Source organism: Anopheles moucheti, chromosome 2 (genome assembly GCF_943734755.1).
Source record: "Anopheles moucheti chromosome 2, idAnoMoucSN_F20_07, whole genome shotgun sequence".
Taxonomy (NCBI): Eukaryota; Metazoa; Arthropoda; class Insecta; order Diptera; family Culicidae; genus Anopheles; species Anopheles moucheti.
Window position 1 is genome coordinate 4,075,315 of NC_069140.1, and position 16,598 is coordinate 4,091,912.

At 49.8% G+C, this 16,598-nt stretch overlaps 4 protein-coding genes across 4 annotated transcripts; 1 reads left to right on the plus strand and 3 right to left on the minus strand.

Moving 5' to 3' along the window:
• Positions 1 to 815: 815 nt before the first annotated feature.
• On the minus strand, positions 816 to 10,862 carry LOC128309957 (mediator of RNA polymerase II transcription subunit 12). The gene is made up of 10 exons (XM_053046473.1): positions 9,015 to 10,862; positions 8,251 to 8,942; positions 6,471 to 8,171; positions 5,407 to 5,491; positions 4,621 to 5,343; positions 4,358 to 4,545; positions 4,008 to 4,290; positions 2,517 to 3,927; positions 1,221 to 2,447; positions 816 to 1,153 (listed from the first exon to the last, which is right to left on the minus strand). The coding sequence occupies exons 1-10, from the start codon at positions 10,860 to 10,862 to the stop codon at positions 993 to 995; spliced, it is 8,319 nt and encodes a 2,772-aa protein (XP_052902433.1). The 3' UTR covers positions 816 to 992.
• Positions 10,863 to 11,557: 695 nt separating this feature from the next.
• On the minus strand, positions 11,558 to 12,637 carry LOC128297801 (UPF0687 protein C20orf27 homolog). The gene is made up of 2 exons (XM_053033501.1): positions 12,298 to 12,637; positions 11,558 to 12,188 (listed from the first exon to the last, which is right to left on the minus strand). The coding sequence occupies exon 2, from the start codon at positions 12,177 to 12,179 to the stop codon at positions 11,643 to 11,645; it is 537 nt and encodes a 178-aa protein (XP_052889461.1). The 5' UTR covers positions 12,180 to 12,188; positions 12,298 to 12,637; the 3' UTR covers positions 11,558 to 11,642.
• Positions 12,638 to 13,186: 549 nt separating this feature from the next.
• Positions 13,187 to 15,810, plus strand: LOC128297283 (eukaryotic translation initiation factor 2A). Its single transcript, XM_053032904.1, has 2 exons — positions 13,187 to 13,253; positions 13,625 to 15,810. Exons 1-2 carry the CDS (start codon positions 13,223 to 13,225, stop codon positions 15,484 to 15,486), a joined length of 1,893 nt encoding a protein of 630 aa, XP_052888864.1. The 5' UTR covers positions 13,187 to 13,222; the 3' UTR covers positions 15,487 to 15,810.
• A 27-nt stretch (positions 15,811 to 15,837) lies between these two features.
• Positions 15,838 to 16,439, minus strand: LOC128297285 (small integral membrane protein 8). Its single transcript, XM_053032905.1, has 3 exons — positions 16,378 to 16,439; positions 16,080 to 16,312; positions 15,838 to 16,015 (listed from the first exon to the last, which is right to left on the minus strand). Exons 2-3 carry the CDS (start codon positions 16,179 to 16,181, stop codon positions 15,860 to 15,862), a joined length of 258 nt encoding a protein of 85 aa, XP_052888865.1. The 5' UTR covers positions 16,182 to 16,312; positions 16,378 to 16,439; the 3' UTR covers positions 15,838 to 15,859.
• Between the last annotated feature and the right edge of the window lie 159 nt (positions 16,440 to 16,598).

Consider the following 16,598-nt stretch of genomic DNA (forward strand, 5'->3'; position numbering starts at 1 on the left):
TCGATCTCTCTCTCTCTTTTTTCTCTTGGCCGAAACATTCGAAACAATAAATGCACATTACCTGTGATTTCATGAGAAAGTTGTCCGTCTCATTGAGCTGCTTCGAGACGGATATCACTGTGTTATGGATGAATTCGTTCAACAGCGATATGCATCTTTCATCTGGAATCGAAACAAACAAGCTAATTAAAAGATTGCTTCGGAGCGCTCTTTTTTCGCGGATCTGCCTTACTCATCGTACGCCGCACGTGCAATCGTTGCATCTCCTCATCCGAGACCACGATTGGCGGTGGTGTTGATGTCGATGATTCAACCGCTTCCCTGGCGAATGTGTACGATGGGGGCGCCGTGCCGGATGATGCTAAATGGGGAATTCCTTTTTCGATCGATATTACCTGTCGGACGGTAAGGAGACGGGGTGGACATTAAACTCCCGCCACCACTTTCACTCTCCGCGAAGGGAATGGAATGCGATTGGAATTACCTCTGTCTCATCGTCATCCGTTTCGGAAGCTTCTCCAGCAACAATGTTGGGTGATTTGCACTCCATTTCAAGCGGGTCAAGTAAAACAATCCGATTACCACCTGTTTCGGGAAATGAGAAGCAATGTCCACCGAATCCGCGACTACTATGATCTGTTTACAATATAGGCTGTTTGTTGACATGCGTTCTGTGGCGTTTGCAGCTGTCATAGAACGCTGTCAAAGCGCGTTCTGGGTGAATATTTTAAATTAAACGTTACGTAGTGTTCCTACCGATATTCGCGTGCAATACATTTCCTTCCTGCACAAACAACCGACAAATGATATTACTTATACTCCATTTATTGCGATGCTTCTATTTCATTACTAAGAAATAGAAGCGTCTGCTCAAAGTCACAGTGGTAATAAATATATAGGTGTTAGTAAGAAGATTCTGTTCTGTTTCTGCCTCACCAGCCCATTTGTTCTCGAGCACGCGAATGCACTGGATGCATTTTTGATGTTCTTGCTTAATACTGCGGAGGTTGATGAGGGTACTGCTGTCCCATCATGTTGTTCTGGTTGGGCATCTGGCGCTGCAACTGAGCCACCAGATTTGGCGTTTGCTGCGTGCTCATCCCTTGCCCTTGACTCTGCATCATACCTTGCGCATTACCTCCTTGTCCCATACCTGTAAGTAAAGTATGAGCAAATTAAACCAACGCGCCAATTTACCCCGAGCATCTTCATATTCTTACCTGAATGTTGCTGCATTATCAAACGCATCCGTTGCTGCTGGAACTGTTGCTGATTCTGAGGCATATTACCACCAACGCCCGGTTTACCACCTTGCCGAGGGTACGGTGGCACTGCACCCTGATTTACACCCATATTGCCCATCGTCACATTCGGTGCATGTTGCGCATACTGACCTCGGCCGGCAGCCATTGCTGCGCGCTGTTGGGCCAGGAACTCTGCTTGAGTAGTGCGTTGTTGTTGAGCCATCTGATTGAAGTTACCCATCATAGCGCCACCCTGTCCACCCTGCTGTCCCATGCCCTGGTTGCCGTAGTTGGGATAATTCTGGTTGACATTTTGGTAAGGAACGTTTTGTCCCTGGAACATGGCACCCTGCATATTGCCCGACTGCTGCATGTTTTGCATGCCCATGCCAGCATTGCTCATGGACGGATTTCCCATTCCACCCGCGTTCGGCATTCCGCTGGTACCACCCATACCGCCCTGTCCACCGCCCATAGGAGCTGCATTGCCGATGCCTGCGTTGCCCATTCCGGCACTAACCATTCCACCAGAGGTTACCATACCACCACCACTGGCTCCCATCCCTCCGGCGCTTCCACCCATACCACTGTTACCAGCCATACCGCCTGCTCCTCCGATTCCACCGCCACTACCCATTCCCTGTCCAACCAGCGCTGGATTTTGCTGAGGATTCATCATGCTAGTCTGTATCATACTGCCACCGGATTGACCCATAATCGAGCCCCCGGCGTTGCCCATCATTGCCGGGGCATTTTGATTCATTATTCCTGCGGTAGTTTGCTGGCCTTGAGCACCTTGCCCTGCTCCCATCATGCCGCCAGCTGCCATACTCTGAGCGCCCATCACTGCACCGGCCCCCGTCGCTCCAATGCCCGCATTGCCTCCAGCCATGGTTGGATTCATCGGACCCATACCGGCCTGTGCACCGACAATCGGATTGCCTGGCATACCAGCCCGCAATGGGCCACGCATAAACTGTTGCTGGGGATTTCGCTGAGGTTGTTGCTGCTGCTGCTGTTGTTGCTGCTGCTGCTGCTGCTGTTGCTGCTGCTGTTGCTGCTGCTGTTGCTGATGTTGCTGCTGCTGCTGCGGTTGCATAAAACCGGTCGGATGACCGGCATTGATTGGTTGCTTTGAACGCAACATATTTGAAAGAGCCTGCTTTGAGTTCGAGGTCAACTGTGGCCGATCGAAGCGTGTTACTGCAATGAATAGGAGTTAAAATAATATATTACTATACCTTCACAAACTTCGCACACTCGCATACTTACTCGTTGCTTGACCCATTCCGGAATAGAACATTTGCTGCTGCTGTTGTTGCTGTTGCAGCTGCTGCTGGGTCTGCGGTCCTTGCTGAGAACCTTGCTGGGGTCCTTGCTGAGGTCCTTGTTGCTGTGATGCTTGCTGAGCTTGCTGTGGAGTTTGCTGCTGCTGTTGTGCTTGTGCCTGTGGTTGCTGCTGCTGTTGTTGCTGCTGTTGCTGTTGTTGCTGCTGCTGCTGTTGATGCTGTTGCTGCATGGACCCGTAACCACCCCACTGTTGGTTGCCTCCTTGCTGTTGGGCCAACTGTGCCATGGGATTCACGTTGCCGACAAAGCCCATATTTGGATTGCCTTGAGCCTGCTGTTGTTGCTGCTGCTGTTGGGTTTGTTGTGCTTGCTGCGCCTGTTGAGCTTGCTGGGGTTGCTGTTGCTGTGGAGCCTGCTGCTGCTGTTGCTGCTGATTCATCATACCACCGCCCATTCCGGAGCCGAGTCCACCCATTCCCGACTGCATTCCTCCGATGCCTCCTTGTGCGACCAGCTGGGTCATATGCATATGCTGCTGGTTTATAGAGTTCATTGGACCACCCATTTGCATGGAGCCCATGTTGCTGTTTTGCATCTGCTGTAGTGTTTGCTGCGGTGTCATAGCAACCTGTTGCTGTTGTGGTTGTTGCGCTCCAAGCTGTTGCTGCTGTTGCTGCAGCGCTGATTGCTGCTGCTGCGGAATGTTGCCTTGCTGCTGTTGTTGCATCATCATTTGATTCTGTTGTTGCTGTTGCTGCTGAAGCTGCTGTTGCTGTTGTTGTTGCAGCTGTTGCAGCTGCTGCTGCTGTTGCTGCAAATGCTGCTGCTGTTGGGCCTGTTGCTGCTGCAGGTGTAACTGCTGCTGTTGCTGCAAGTGCTGCTGCTGTTGTAGCGATTGTTGCTGTTGCATCTGTTGTTGCTGTTGCTGTTGCTGCTGTTGCTGTTGTTGCATTTGCTGCAATTGCTGAGGTCCTGCAGCGGCCTGTGGTACAATCGCGGGCATGATTGGTTGTTGCGGTTGGCTTTGTTGAACCTGTACAGCTGGCGTGGCTTTCGGTTTTCTTTTGCGTGTCGTTTTGCTCTTCTTTGAGCCCGTACTCGGTGCCGGCGATTGATCAGATGAAGGCGTATCGGCTTTCATATCGTCCTTGAGCTTGTCGGGTATTGGGTCCACTTCCTCGGGTGGCAATGGAAGCGGCTCGTAATAGTAGCTGCTCGGTTTGAATAGGCTGTGCGTGTGATACTTTAGCAAACGATGCGTTTCTTCGTAAGCTAAAGGTTTGCGTTCGATTTTCACCGCACCAAACCATGCCCATGACAGAGGCGCTGGATTTTTGTGACCTTCTAAGAGATCCCAAACGCTCACACGTTGTTTATCTCCAAGCCTAAGACCCTGAAAGAGAACAAAACAAAGCAATCCTTTAAAACAGTTCTTCTCTTTTACACATCAGATTTGAAACACACGGTACTTACGTTCTTCTTTTCAATACTGTCAATCGCGATTTTATTGCCTTTCGCGTCCGTCGATGACCCTGCCGAGTCGCAGGTAAGAACTTCGCACGTTTGCTTCGCTAGCGGTAACAGTTGTCGAACGTATTTGATCGAGGGACCATTCTTGTCGCCCAGTTCCTTGCGTAGCTTCTTCATGAGATTTGTGTACAATTTCTTGTTTTCATCGCGCTCCGTCTGGCTGTCGCTGACAAGCGTTGAATGTATCAGTGTGGCCAACATGTCGAGAGTCGTAGTAAACAATTCGCTGTGCGAAAGAAAGTTTTTACTTTGTTAGTTTGTGACCTTTTCTAGCAAATGAGCGTGTAACTTACGAATTGTTGCTCAAATCAATCACCCCCTGGCTGATTAGCTGCGCAAACAGGATCGCCCAGTCTGTTGTAGAGGTGGCATTTTTCATAATTGCATCGAATAGTCCTCCAACAAGCGAGTAGCGCAGTTGTAGCGCATCAAGCATTTTCTCAAATCCGCAAGGATCTTCAATACCGCCAATAGTTTCGAGCTGAAAAAAAACGACCAAAAAAACACCATAAAACATACGCGGTACAACCATTAAAGTACCTTCTTAGATACTTACACTTTGATCGCGATTCTGTAGGAATTGCGACAACTGAGAGTATAGCGATTGAAGCAAACCTTCCTTCTGTTCGTCCTGCCCTTTGAGGCAGGTTAGTACCAAACCAAGGAATGGTTGATGATTTAGCTGTGACGACTGTTTGCTGCCGAAGGTGCTCCCATTCGAGCTGACCGAACTGTTGCTATTAGCTCCGTGGTTGTGGCTGTTATTGTTGCTGCTATTATTACCCCCATTGCCATCCTTGTGCTTGCTAAACATGCTCGTACTCTCCAGCACCTGTCCCGATACTTTCAATATCCTTCCCTGAACCGCGCTCGGCAGTTTCGAAACCAATGGGGCCACCAACCAGGTCGAGGGTTTTACCTTCTCCTGTTTCGCGTCCGGATTGCTCATGATGAACTCGTTGACGCGAAACACATCGATAGCTGCCCGTGCTACCATATCCAGCCAGTTCGACAGATCCGGTGAGCTGCAGTTGGTCTGCTTAAACATGAGCTGCAAATCTAGCCAAGAAATGCGCAGTGACCATTGTTCCAGATTCTCCAATATGCGCACAATGATCGCCTTCTGATCGAGTTCCGCGATCAGGTTGGATTCGTGCTCTGGGTAGCAGATCATGTGGAGCAATCGTTGCGCTTGCTTTGCTGTCAGCAGATTGTCGATCAGCATACCATGCTGGCATAGTTCTTCCGCATGTTGAAGGCAGCGTTCCAGCACCCATTCCTAGGGCAAAGAGAATAAACGTTATAAAAAGAAACCGTAACAAACGTGCGTAACACCGTTTACCTGTGAGCAAATTTGACGCAGCACATGTTGCGCGAAATCCGACAGGCTGGTCGCGTTCTCCTGGTTAAGATGAGAATTTTGTTGCCTAAAGGAAGATTACATACACATACATACGATTAAACTCAACATCACGAAGCAGGTTACATTACATTTTAGCACAAAACGGAAAATGGTGATGGTGGTGGATGGAAAATCGGAAGGAATGCTAAACGAACAACAAACAGGGGAAAAAGTCAAACAAATGAAATGAAAACAAAATACACATAGCATTTACCACAATGCGAACACACATTCCACTGGAACCGATAGGACACGCAGTGAGATCTAAATGATAACGGTTGATACGGGAAAATTTGTATCCAAGAGATAGGAATGTCTTGCTTTTGAAAGAACCTTGAGCATGAAATGACACAAATGAGCTTCACAGTCCATTTTAATTGTTTGTACAGACAAAACGGCACAAATTAAACCATCGACAAATTCTACAGTAATGACAAAGTATGAGCATAATGAGTGAAAGTTTTCATCACGAAATCATCACCAGGGAATAAACAAACCACCGATTTGTGCAGTGCGCAAACCTCATGACAAAGCTGACGTGCTTTCGGAAGGAGCCACCATTCTCCATTTGCTCCAGCGTTACTCTCGACTAAATGAAGTGCGCGCAAACGATTAAATGATACCGATAAGCGATACAACACGTGTGGTAGCATGGGCCGGGACATACACAATCCAGAAACAGAAAGGGGTATAGTATAATATGCAATAAAACCAATAACGTAAAACAAACAAACGAACTCATACGGCAAACCATTCGCACACCTGCTAGAGTATAATCGAGCGGAGGCGGTTGGAGAGAGTTCCCCCAGTTCGATCATCCTAAATCAGGAACCAAGAAAAATAAGAAAAAAATATTGTTTGAAAACATCAACTAAGTCAAAACAAAACACAAATAAGGGGGACGATTAGAGCCTTCTCTTCTCTCTAGGGACAATCTTCGATACAATGCATCCTAAATTCATCGCAGGCGTTCTATTCCATTGGCCCTGCAGTGCGGTACTTACGAAACATCCAGCATCGATTCGTCCGGATTGCCCAGTATGGAAAGATCGCTCGTGCCTAGAATGTGACTCAAATCGCCCGAGCCGGCCATGCTCTTGGGCGTGCTGCCTGGATGGACCGGCGTATTGAGCCCACTACGCTTGCCAGTGCCAAATATCGACGATACCTTGTGGGCCGTAGCGTCACCCACGACGAGAATTCCCTTCAGCACGGCTAGCACCGGCGCTACACCAATGTTTTTGTGTGCCGCAGCCAGCAGATGTCGATCGCAACTCAGCTTGATGTTGTGCGCGTTCCCCACCGTTATCGGGTTCGGTGATGTGCTGACCGAGTACAGACCCGGCTGTGGACATTCGATGGTTTTGAAAAGTCGCAATAGTAGATGGCAGGACAGCCTGGCGCCTGCTTCTATTTCCGGCGTTGTTTCACCGCGTCCTTTGCAAGCCTGCACCAGCGATGGTAAGGCCACGTGTGCCACAAAGTTCTCTAGCGAGAAGCAGTGTCTCGCCACCAGGATGCTCGTGAACACGGACAGTGCGTTGTGGATGTTGGTGTTCTGGACATCCACCTGCGTAAGCACGTCCACGTAGTAACCGGCATCGCGGTTCGAACCGCACAGTGCAATCAACACACCCAACCATTCGGTGCTGAGCGAATTACAGCACGCCGTCAGTTCCGCACACATGGCTGCGATGTCGTTCAGACAATCGTTGTCAATGTCGCGCGTAACCGCCACCACGGCGTTGCACACGAAGCTGTACCGGTTGGAGGCAGATTCGTTCAGCTGCCGCGCCCAGGCACTTTCGATCTTTCCACCGCGCCGCGGGTTGGTGATGATCTCAATCATAAACTGCGGATTGTACGTATGCGCCGACGGAGTCGGTTGCAGCGGTGTGTATAACGCTTGCTTAATCTTCGGGTACGCATTGTGGAAGGGTTCCTGTTGCGGCCGTGATTTTAAGGACGAACACGCCGAGTACAGATCGTACAGATAGGCGAGAATGCACCGCTCGGCCGAACTGCAATCACTCGGGTTGCTCACGTGCTTCACAATGCGACACAGTCCTTCGAAGATCGCTGTCGTTTGTTCCTGGGAAAGCAACAAACAGCAATGGTACCGGCGCAGGACACCTACCACATACAGGCTAAGCGATGTCGTGTAGCTGCGCACCAGTGCCATCGAACTTTTGCCAATCAACTGCAGCTCCACCTCGGGTAACTCACGCAAGATCTGGATGCAAGTATCGATTAGCCCGTAAATGTTGAACGCAGACTCCATCAAATCGAACAGGAACGCCACGTGCTCTTGAACCGGCAGATAGTTACTATTGCCGGCTGCAAATGCGTTCAGCATTTCCTGCACCTGCACCGCACACTGCCATGTGACGACGTGTTGGTCAAAGTACGACATCGCTTGACACTTGTTCGAGGTGGACTCGAAGTTAAACTCGCTGCGCGAATGTTTCTTCACCTTGCCACCTTCGGCCACGTCGATGCTGAACTTCTTCGAGAACAGCTTACAAATTTCTTTTGACATTTTCTTCACCGCGTGCTTCTTTTCGTCCCGTTCTTTGCCCACTCCGTACAGCAGGATGTACCGCTGGTTGCAGTCATGCTGAGAAATGGGATCGTCCTGGCAGAGCGGGAAGTGTTCGGTGTACAGAAAATGGCGGCTAGACGATTCAGCCTTACCGAGACCAGTTCTATTCAAATACAAAACAAACATTAATTCATTCTTCTCAATGAGCGAAATAATTCAAAACGAAAGACAAAAATTCTTACACTGACGGAGCGGCATGTTCTGGATCTTTCGGACTGTCCGGTGCATCCATCGAGTTCTGCTGATCTTCTTTGATATGTTGCAACAGCTTGTCCAGATCTTCATCCACATTCGAATCGTCCAAATCTTCCAGTTTAGCCTTAAAATCCGTTTGCAACACATCATCCTCCATTCCGCCACCATTGTTCGGGGACGAGCTGGTGGCTGGTTTGTTCGAAATTGGTCCAGTACTGAGCCCAGCGTTACACATCCCATGGCTGTCGAGTGACAGCATTCCACCGGCGCCTGTCAGTAGATCGCCACGCGAGATCAGGCAGCACATGTACGCATCATGTGAAAACACATCATGGCGAATGAGTTCGCTAAACAAATGAACGAGGTTCGTAAACTGGGACTTGTTCTGCGAGCTGCCTCCTTCCTCCAGGACCGGCGCGTGATGGTCGAGGAAATTCATCAGAATATGCTGGAAGACGGGTTGGCCTCCGTTTAGCCCGCTGCCCGACAGCACCGAGTCTTTGTCATCCGAGTTGTTGAGCGTGTTGTTGTAGCTATCGTTTTCCAGCGCCGTCAACACTTCGTTCTGCCGTTTATCAAGCAGCCAGGCCACTACCATTGCCCGGTGTTCGCCCCAACGCTGCCACGAAACGGCCCATTCGCAGAGAATCTTCACAATCGATGAATCTTGTTCCACGTTCTGAAAAAAGAAATAAAAGGGCTGAAAATGGCGACTACTGACGACATCGGGTGTTGTTCCGAATCAACATACGTATTCAAACTGCTTTGTGGCTGCATCTTTCCCATCAGCAGCGTTAATTCCACCGATGGCATTGCCTTGCCCCGCATTGCCGCCTCCTCCTGCAGTGCTTTCCGACGCTTTGATCGGTTGCACTTGGAACGGTGGGAATATCTTCGAATATAACGAATCGAGCGAGTTGTTCGAATCCATCCGGTCGAAACAATGTCCATCGAGCGCGTCCAGTGTGGCCAGTATCTTTAAGCTAGCGTTGCCGGCAGCTGTCTGCCACTTGTCGATACACCAACGCGATTCGGCATGCCTGGAGCGCACTTTGATGCTTTCTTCCGCTTCAAACAGTTGTCGACGAACGTCCTCATTGGAATTTTCGTAACGGGTCGGCATCGGTAGTGCCGATGGTGCCACCGGTAAGTGGTCAAGCGGACTGCCCGAGAGCACCGACGAGGAACGAGTTTCTCCGACGCCACACCAAACGAGCGCGGTCGGACATTCAAGTGTGATGACCTGCAGTATGGATGATAGCTGCAACACCACATCTCGATGGTGGGAACAGTGCAAATATTCGGTGAAAATCATTTCGTACGGATTCACCTTCGGAGGGCTTGCATCGGTCGATTGCGTCATGGAACCGCCGTTCGAACCCTCTTTGGCCGGTTTGTCGTGTTGCTTGTCCTGTTTGCTATCGGTCATTTCGTTGGACGATTGTTTACCGTCCGGATCGGGTGCGTTCAAATTGATGTTATGACTCTCCGCCATCTGATTTATCAGTTGGGCCAACTTTTTCGACACCGCGTACGCCAATCGACGACAGAAGCGCTCCGATTGCACAAAATCGTGCAGGTACTGCATTGCCAATGGTAGATAAATTCTCAGCAACCCATCGTCCGCGTTCGGGGACGATTTCATCTTTTCCAACAAATCAATAATCCAGTTCAGGAACTCTTGCTTGTCCAGCAAACCCTCCTCGTACATGTACTTGCACAGCTGGGTACTGTAATTCCACTGCCGCTGGGCTATTCGTTGCTCTTCCTGGGGAGAAATTGGTGGCTGTTGCTGTTGCTGCTGTTGGCCATGCATCGACCCTCCGACTGGGTTACCACTGGCCGGACTGTGCATACTTCCGGCCGGGCTGGACAGGGGTGGCGGAATTGTTGAAGGGTTGGTTCCTCCCGTTCCAGAGCCCAACCCGAGGCCGCTATTTGTACTGTTCATTGCCCCAGAGCTTGCCACACTACCGGTGGAAGATTTCTCCTGCAGCGGACCCTGATGGTAATGTTCGTGCAGCTTCGGTATGAGATCCTTCATGAATTTTATCATCGTTCCCGTCCATTCCGTTGCCGGATCGGGCATTTGGCGCTTCTTTATTTTTGCCTCCGAAACCGCAACGGTGTAAGCGGAGCTAAGCTTAATAAACCAGGCCGCTCGCTGCATCGTGACTTGATTTTCACACAACATTGCAAATATTTCTTCCTTCTTGTTGAACGACGGTGCCTTCTTCGCCAAGCTGCTTAATGGTTTCGTTCCGGCCAGATCTTTAAACCACGTATCCAGGGTGGTCTTGTTGCGAGCCGTGACAGGCCAGAAGTTATCCTTCGGGTTGATTTGCTGCTTCTTTCTTCCCGAATCGGGCAGTGTCATCAGCTCTTCCTTTTTGGCCAGAATCGCATTAAAGTACGCACCGACCTTGCTCGCCGACACGTTGCAATTGCGTGCGGTGCCGAACTCCTCGGACAGTTTATGTTCCGTCGCGAAACCATGTTTGACGTGCGTGGACGTTAGCTCATCTTCCCGTTGTTTTGCTTCCTGCGGATACACATCCGGTGGCCCAAGGCGAGGCCGTTTCAACGGTCGCATATTCATTGTGACGCTTTCGGTACCGATTCGGCTCAAATACTCTGGTCAGTTGCGAGAAAGAACACTTTACGCTTTAGAGCAGCAGCAGCAGCAGCAGCAGGAAGATTGTTCTTCACAAAGGCGTTGGACAAAAACTAGCATTGGATGCGCTAGTTCCCAAGGGAAACCCCATTCGCATTTGTACGCTACTGCACCTTCGGCCCGTGTGCACTTTACGCGAATCACACGTACGAATACACAATGCTTCCGAACTAATCACCACATTGCGATGAAATTCGATGGATCACACAAGAAAAACGCAAAATTAAAAGCCAAATTTGTGCCAGAAGGCGATCGAGGAAAACAAAATATGGCTGCCGGATAATGACAGTTGCAACAGTATGTAAAAATCCAGGCTCGACCATTCGGTCGCATTTACCTCTACGGGATTGTTTACTTTCTCAGAGCGCCCGAATAATCGGACGTTGAGCCCGAATGAAACGAACAGCCGAGTGAGTTGCTGCGTTTGCCGTGAGTTCCGTTTTGTAAACAAATCGCACGCACCGCGCATCCTGCCTCCTCGCAAAAACAAGGTCAAACCGCCGCCCGTACTTTGCTCTTTTTTGCCATTCCTATTCGAACAATTTTTTATTTACACGCCAATCAAAAACCACTTCGCAATCATTCCATTCTGAAAAAAAAACCTGCGAGCGATTTGTTTGAGCAGCTTGTGAAATTTATTACGCTAGACGATAGGCAGTAGAAATACACAATGAGCGTAAAATCTAACGCTTTGATACGGATTATCTACTTTTCTTTAGAAAATCCCTGCCAATCGGACATTTCCGATTCCTCGTCGGTTTTCTCCACTCCAATGCAATGGATGCCATTGCGGAGCATTGGTGTTCCTTTGCCTTTGCCCAACACTCGTGCGACCAAGATCAATTCCAACCGCCGATTACACTCCTCTTTGCCGCATAAATGCAAATGTTCCTTCAGCAGCTTCTCCTTGTGAGCAAAAAACTCGATTGTTACAGCAAAGTGTTCCACGCCCTTAACATCTACGGTACGGGAGGGAAAATCCAGCAGCCTGCAATGCACGTTCGGTACGGCTACATCCTGTGCAACGAAAGCGCTATTGCCTTCCGCCGTGAAACCCGCATCTCTTACTGTCTGTGCCGGCACACTCAGCTCTATGCGGTAGCGATGATTTATCTGCAGAAATCCCAGGTGTACGGTCAGGGACGTACCATCAGGGGCAACTTGATAGATAATGCTGTTATCGTGCAACCCGTCGTTTATCACCGCCTGGTCGAAATGGACGTGATGCGGCGAGTCAACCATTCTTGTCAGCTGCAAATATGATATCGATGTTAACACAAACGCGCAACACGTGATAGGCTACGCGTAAGCTGCCCAAAAAATGAGGCCAAACGCTGATTGATGCTATCCATTACCCTACCTTCAAGCTCTGTCCTGTGCTGTGCGGTCAAGTTGGAGGAACGATCCGGTGTGAAGAACCTATCGTTAACACGCTGTTCTGCTGCTTGCTGTTGATGACCTCTTTGCCGGACTTCTTTTCTTGCGGCGTGTATTTGGTTATTTTAAGAACACGCAATCTCATTGCACCGTTCTCGCCGACGCACCACTGGTTTGTGATGGTAAGCGGCCTGCCAGGGACATTGTTGACTTTTGAAAAGAGAGAAAATTTTCGATGAACACCGATCACGAAAGGCAATGTGGGAGACGCTTTGAATAAATCTCTACCACATCAACCGACGCGGAATCGAACTGATATCGGACGTATTTTCCCCCAAAGTTAAGCCGTGCTTAAACGTGCATCAACAAATGCGGAACGAGCCGGAAACTGGAACAAGTCCGGAACAGCGAAAAGACGTTATCATTCGAAAGAGAAATACACACAGAAACATTTTCTATGAGAATGGAATGAATGAAGAAGCCTTTCGTGTTGAAATTATTGGTAACATAATTTAAATTTGATATTATTGCTGCTCTTCTCTGCCGCCCTGTCGCGTTCAAAACCGTTTCGACTATTGAGCCATGTGGTGTAGACATCGTGCTGTCACGTGGTTGTTGTCAGCGGGATGACGATTCAAAATGACGGTTTGGCAAAACAAATCGTGTTTGCAGAAAAATCTCATTAATTGCTACAAAACATGTCGCACCGAAATTGTGTACACACAAATCTTTCCAATTACACAATAAAGAATGACTTTCGCGCACGTGGACACTTCGTGAAGAAGAGCAATTGCCAATAACTGCCCTTCCCGATCGTTTCATGTCATTCTCATCGAATGAAGAAGAAGAATAAAAAGAAGAAACTTCAGTCGAAAAATCGAAATCGTCACCAAAGGGCTACGTGAACAATGGCGAGCGGAAATACTCCTACATTAGCGTGTAAGTAATCTCGAAGTGGATTCCACCATACCGAACAATCGCTTAAGGAGAATTCGATGGTCTGGACCGATGGTGGATGTTGGCATATGGCCGGATTTGCGGGAGCACCACGCTTTACCGGGAGCACACTACATCGAAAGCAGCGGAGCAGCAGCCTGGGGGGTTACAACTGCGGCTGTTTCACATTCTCGTTGACGTCACAGATGATCGTTTGTCTAGTAGCGTGCATTGCTGATCGTGAATGTTCAACTCGGCCTTTACATTGATCCAGATTGTGGATTCTCACCCCGAGCATTTCGACTGACCTTGCTTTAACCTACAAAACATCACACACCAACGTGTACGTGTCTTTTCATCTCTCATCCCAACAGTGCGATCCGCGCGAGGAGTCGAAGTGTGGAAGCCCGAACAACAGAAACAACAGCTCACATTTCTTCCGGACGCGAGATTTACTCCCGACCAGAGTAAATCTTGCCGCGCTATTGTTTATAGCCCCGACGGACGATTTCTGGCCTGGGCCAATGGTTCGACGGTGCAGCTGTGCCGGGTGTCGGCGGCCGCGATCGCAACGATTGCCTCCCTGCCCCGACCGAAGGCATGCTATCTGCGGTTTTCCCCGCTCAGCAACTACCTTATGACGTGGGAAGTGTACACCGAGAACCCGCAGGAGACCCCGAAGGAGAAACCGAATCTGTTCATCTATCGGGCGGACACGGGCGAGGAGGTATTCTCCATCATCCAGAAGCGTCACCAAGAATGGCAGATGCACTGGAGCTGCGACGAAACCATTGCCGCTCTGTTGGTCGGCGGAGAGGCACTCTTCTATGAACATGGCCCATCCGGGCCCGGCTTTAAGCAGGTGGCAAGGCGCTTCGGCAGCCTCCGCAACGGAGGTCTCTCGGTAGCCCCAGGGCCCTCGCCACCCCACATCGGCGTCTACATGCCCGGCACAAAGGGAGCCCCATCGATGTGCCGGTTGTTCAAGTACCCGAACCTGGAGATCAACCAACCGGTGGCATCGAAAAGCTTCTTCCAGGCGGACAAGGTGGACATGATGTGGAATCGGAAGGGCACCGGCTTGATTTTGATGACCAGCACTGATGTTGATACGACGGGCGTGTCCTACTACGGCAAGCAAGCGCTACACTACATGTCCCCCAAGGGGGATTCGTGTGGCATCCAGCTGAAAGCGGAAGGACCCATCCACGACGTGGCCTGGAGCCCAAAGTCGGCGGAGTTTTGTGTGGTGTACGGTTTTATGCCTGCCCGGGCTACGCTCTTTAACTTGAAGTGTGATGTCGTGTACGATTTCGAGCCGGGCAACAGGAACTCGATCTTCTACAACGATTTCGGCAATCTGATCCTGTTCGGCGGGTTTGGTAATTTGCCCGGGTACATCGAGACCTGGGATTTGCCCAAACGCAAGAAGCTGGCCAGTTTTAAAGCACCCGATACAACGTCCCTTGAGTGGAACCCGGCTGGTGACACGTTCCTAACGGCCACGACGGCACCACGACTTCGCATGGCGAACGGATTCAAAGTTTGGCATTATACGGGCGCTCTGCTCGGCGAGTACGATTGGACCGGGGAGCTGTTGGAGGTCATCTGGCAGAAGTATCCTCCGGGCACGTTCAAGGAGGTGTCCATCTCGGAGGAGAAGATTGTGGGCATTGTGTCCGCAACGCCGGTAGCCAGCAGCAAGAAATACATTCCGCCCGGTGCACGGAACAGTGTCACTGTCACGTCCAGTGGCCAAACCATCGACATGAGACCACCGATTCCGGGTCTTCCGCCCGGATACCGTTCTTCGGTGCAGATGAAGAACAGCAAGAAAAGCAAGAAAGCTGCCAGTAAAGCCGCTGCTGCTAATGCGGGGACGGGTGAAACGGGCGGTGACACGACTGCTGCGCCGTCACCACCCGCATCCAAGAAGCAAACGGCTAAGAAAAACGCTAAAAACAATGCCGACGGTGATCTGGCCAATGGCAACTCCAACACCAAGTCGACCGGCTCAGCGACGAACGAGAGCAGCAACAACAGTGTGCCGAAAGTGTCACCGACTGGTGATCCAAACAAGGACAAAAAAATCAAAGCAATTCAAAAGAAGCTGAAGGACATTAAGGTGCTGAAGGAAAAGCACGATCGTGGCGAGACGCTCGTACAGACGCAGATTGTGAAGATGAACTCGGAAAGCCAGCTGATAAAGGAGCTGGAAGCGCTAAAGGTGGCGTGAAGCGCTTGGATGCATATTCACACATTTGAAGCCATCATCCAAACTGCCGGGACAGGATGATGCAACGTTACGAACATATTCGTGTACAGTTTTCCACTCAGCCATCCCAGCCATCACATGGTACCTAAACGACGACGACGACGACAGCAGGCTTCTGGTGTCGCTACAGCAACAGGATCGACCTCGTCGAACGTGTAGAAATATTTTTGATAATACTTTTCCTTTGTTAACAACATCAAAGCGCACGGTTCGGCCAGTCAGTCCTGAGTCTTATATGGATGAAATAAAGCTAACTTTGCAAGAAAACGTGAAGGCGCCTCTGTGACAAGCTGCTTATTTTAGGTAACGCATTCTTAACACCGTTCCCGGTTGTTTATTCCCATTTGGATTTCCGCTTTACAAACACTTCCTTTCCGTCTTCCTGCACCGCTGTGTAGTATCCTAAACCTTCGTACTTTGATCGCATGTACGCAATGTAGCCGAACGTGATACCGAGACAAACGAGTCCGATTCCCATCACAACGACATTCTGGAAGAAAATTTGAAGTTTGGGTTTGAGAAAAAGGGCAATTAAATCCGAAGTTTCCACGTACGGGTTTAGCATAAAGTTCGAAATTAATAGCTCGGAAAACGTTCGTAGAACGCATGGAGCGGATACCGTCTCCGGGTGCGGGATCTTTAGGCTTTTCACTCATCCTGCTGGAAGCCTGTCCGTATGATTATTCAATCGCCGCGACGTATCCCACAGCTCCCAGTTTATATGGTCTCGGCTACAAAAACCGACCAAATGGGGATGGGTCTATCAACCGTTTTCAAATTCCTTCGCCTAAGGGATAATAGATCGTGGATTAGCAGCAATTTTAACTCACTAAATTATCATTTCAATCTCACCTGTTCGATTATTTTGATTTGTAGAGCAATTTCCACCACAAAACGACTTCCCAAACCCGGAGCTCTGTGTGACAGTTCGCTGTCACAACACAAAGCACTCATTTGACAGTTGGTGGTCGCACCTCTTGTGGAACAGGTTTTTACCAGCGCCAGAAAGCGAAAGGTGCGGAGACGCAAACGCAGAGACACTGGAAAAAAGCTTCGCTGGTGTTCGCGGAAAC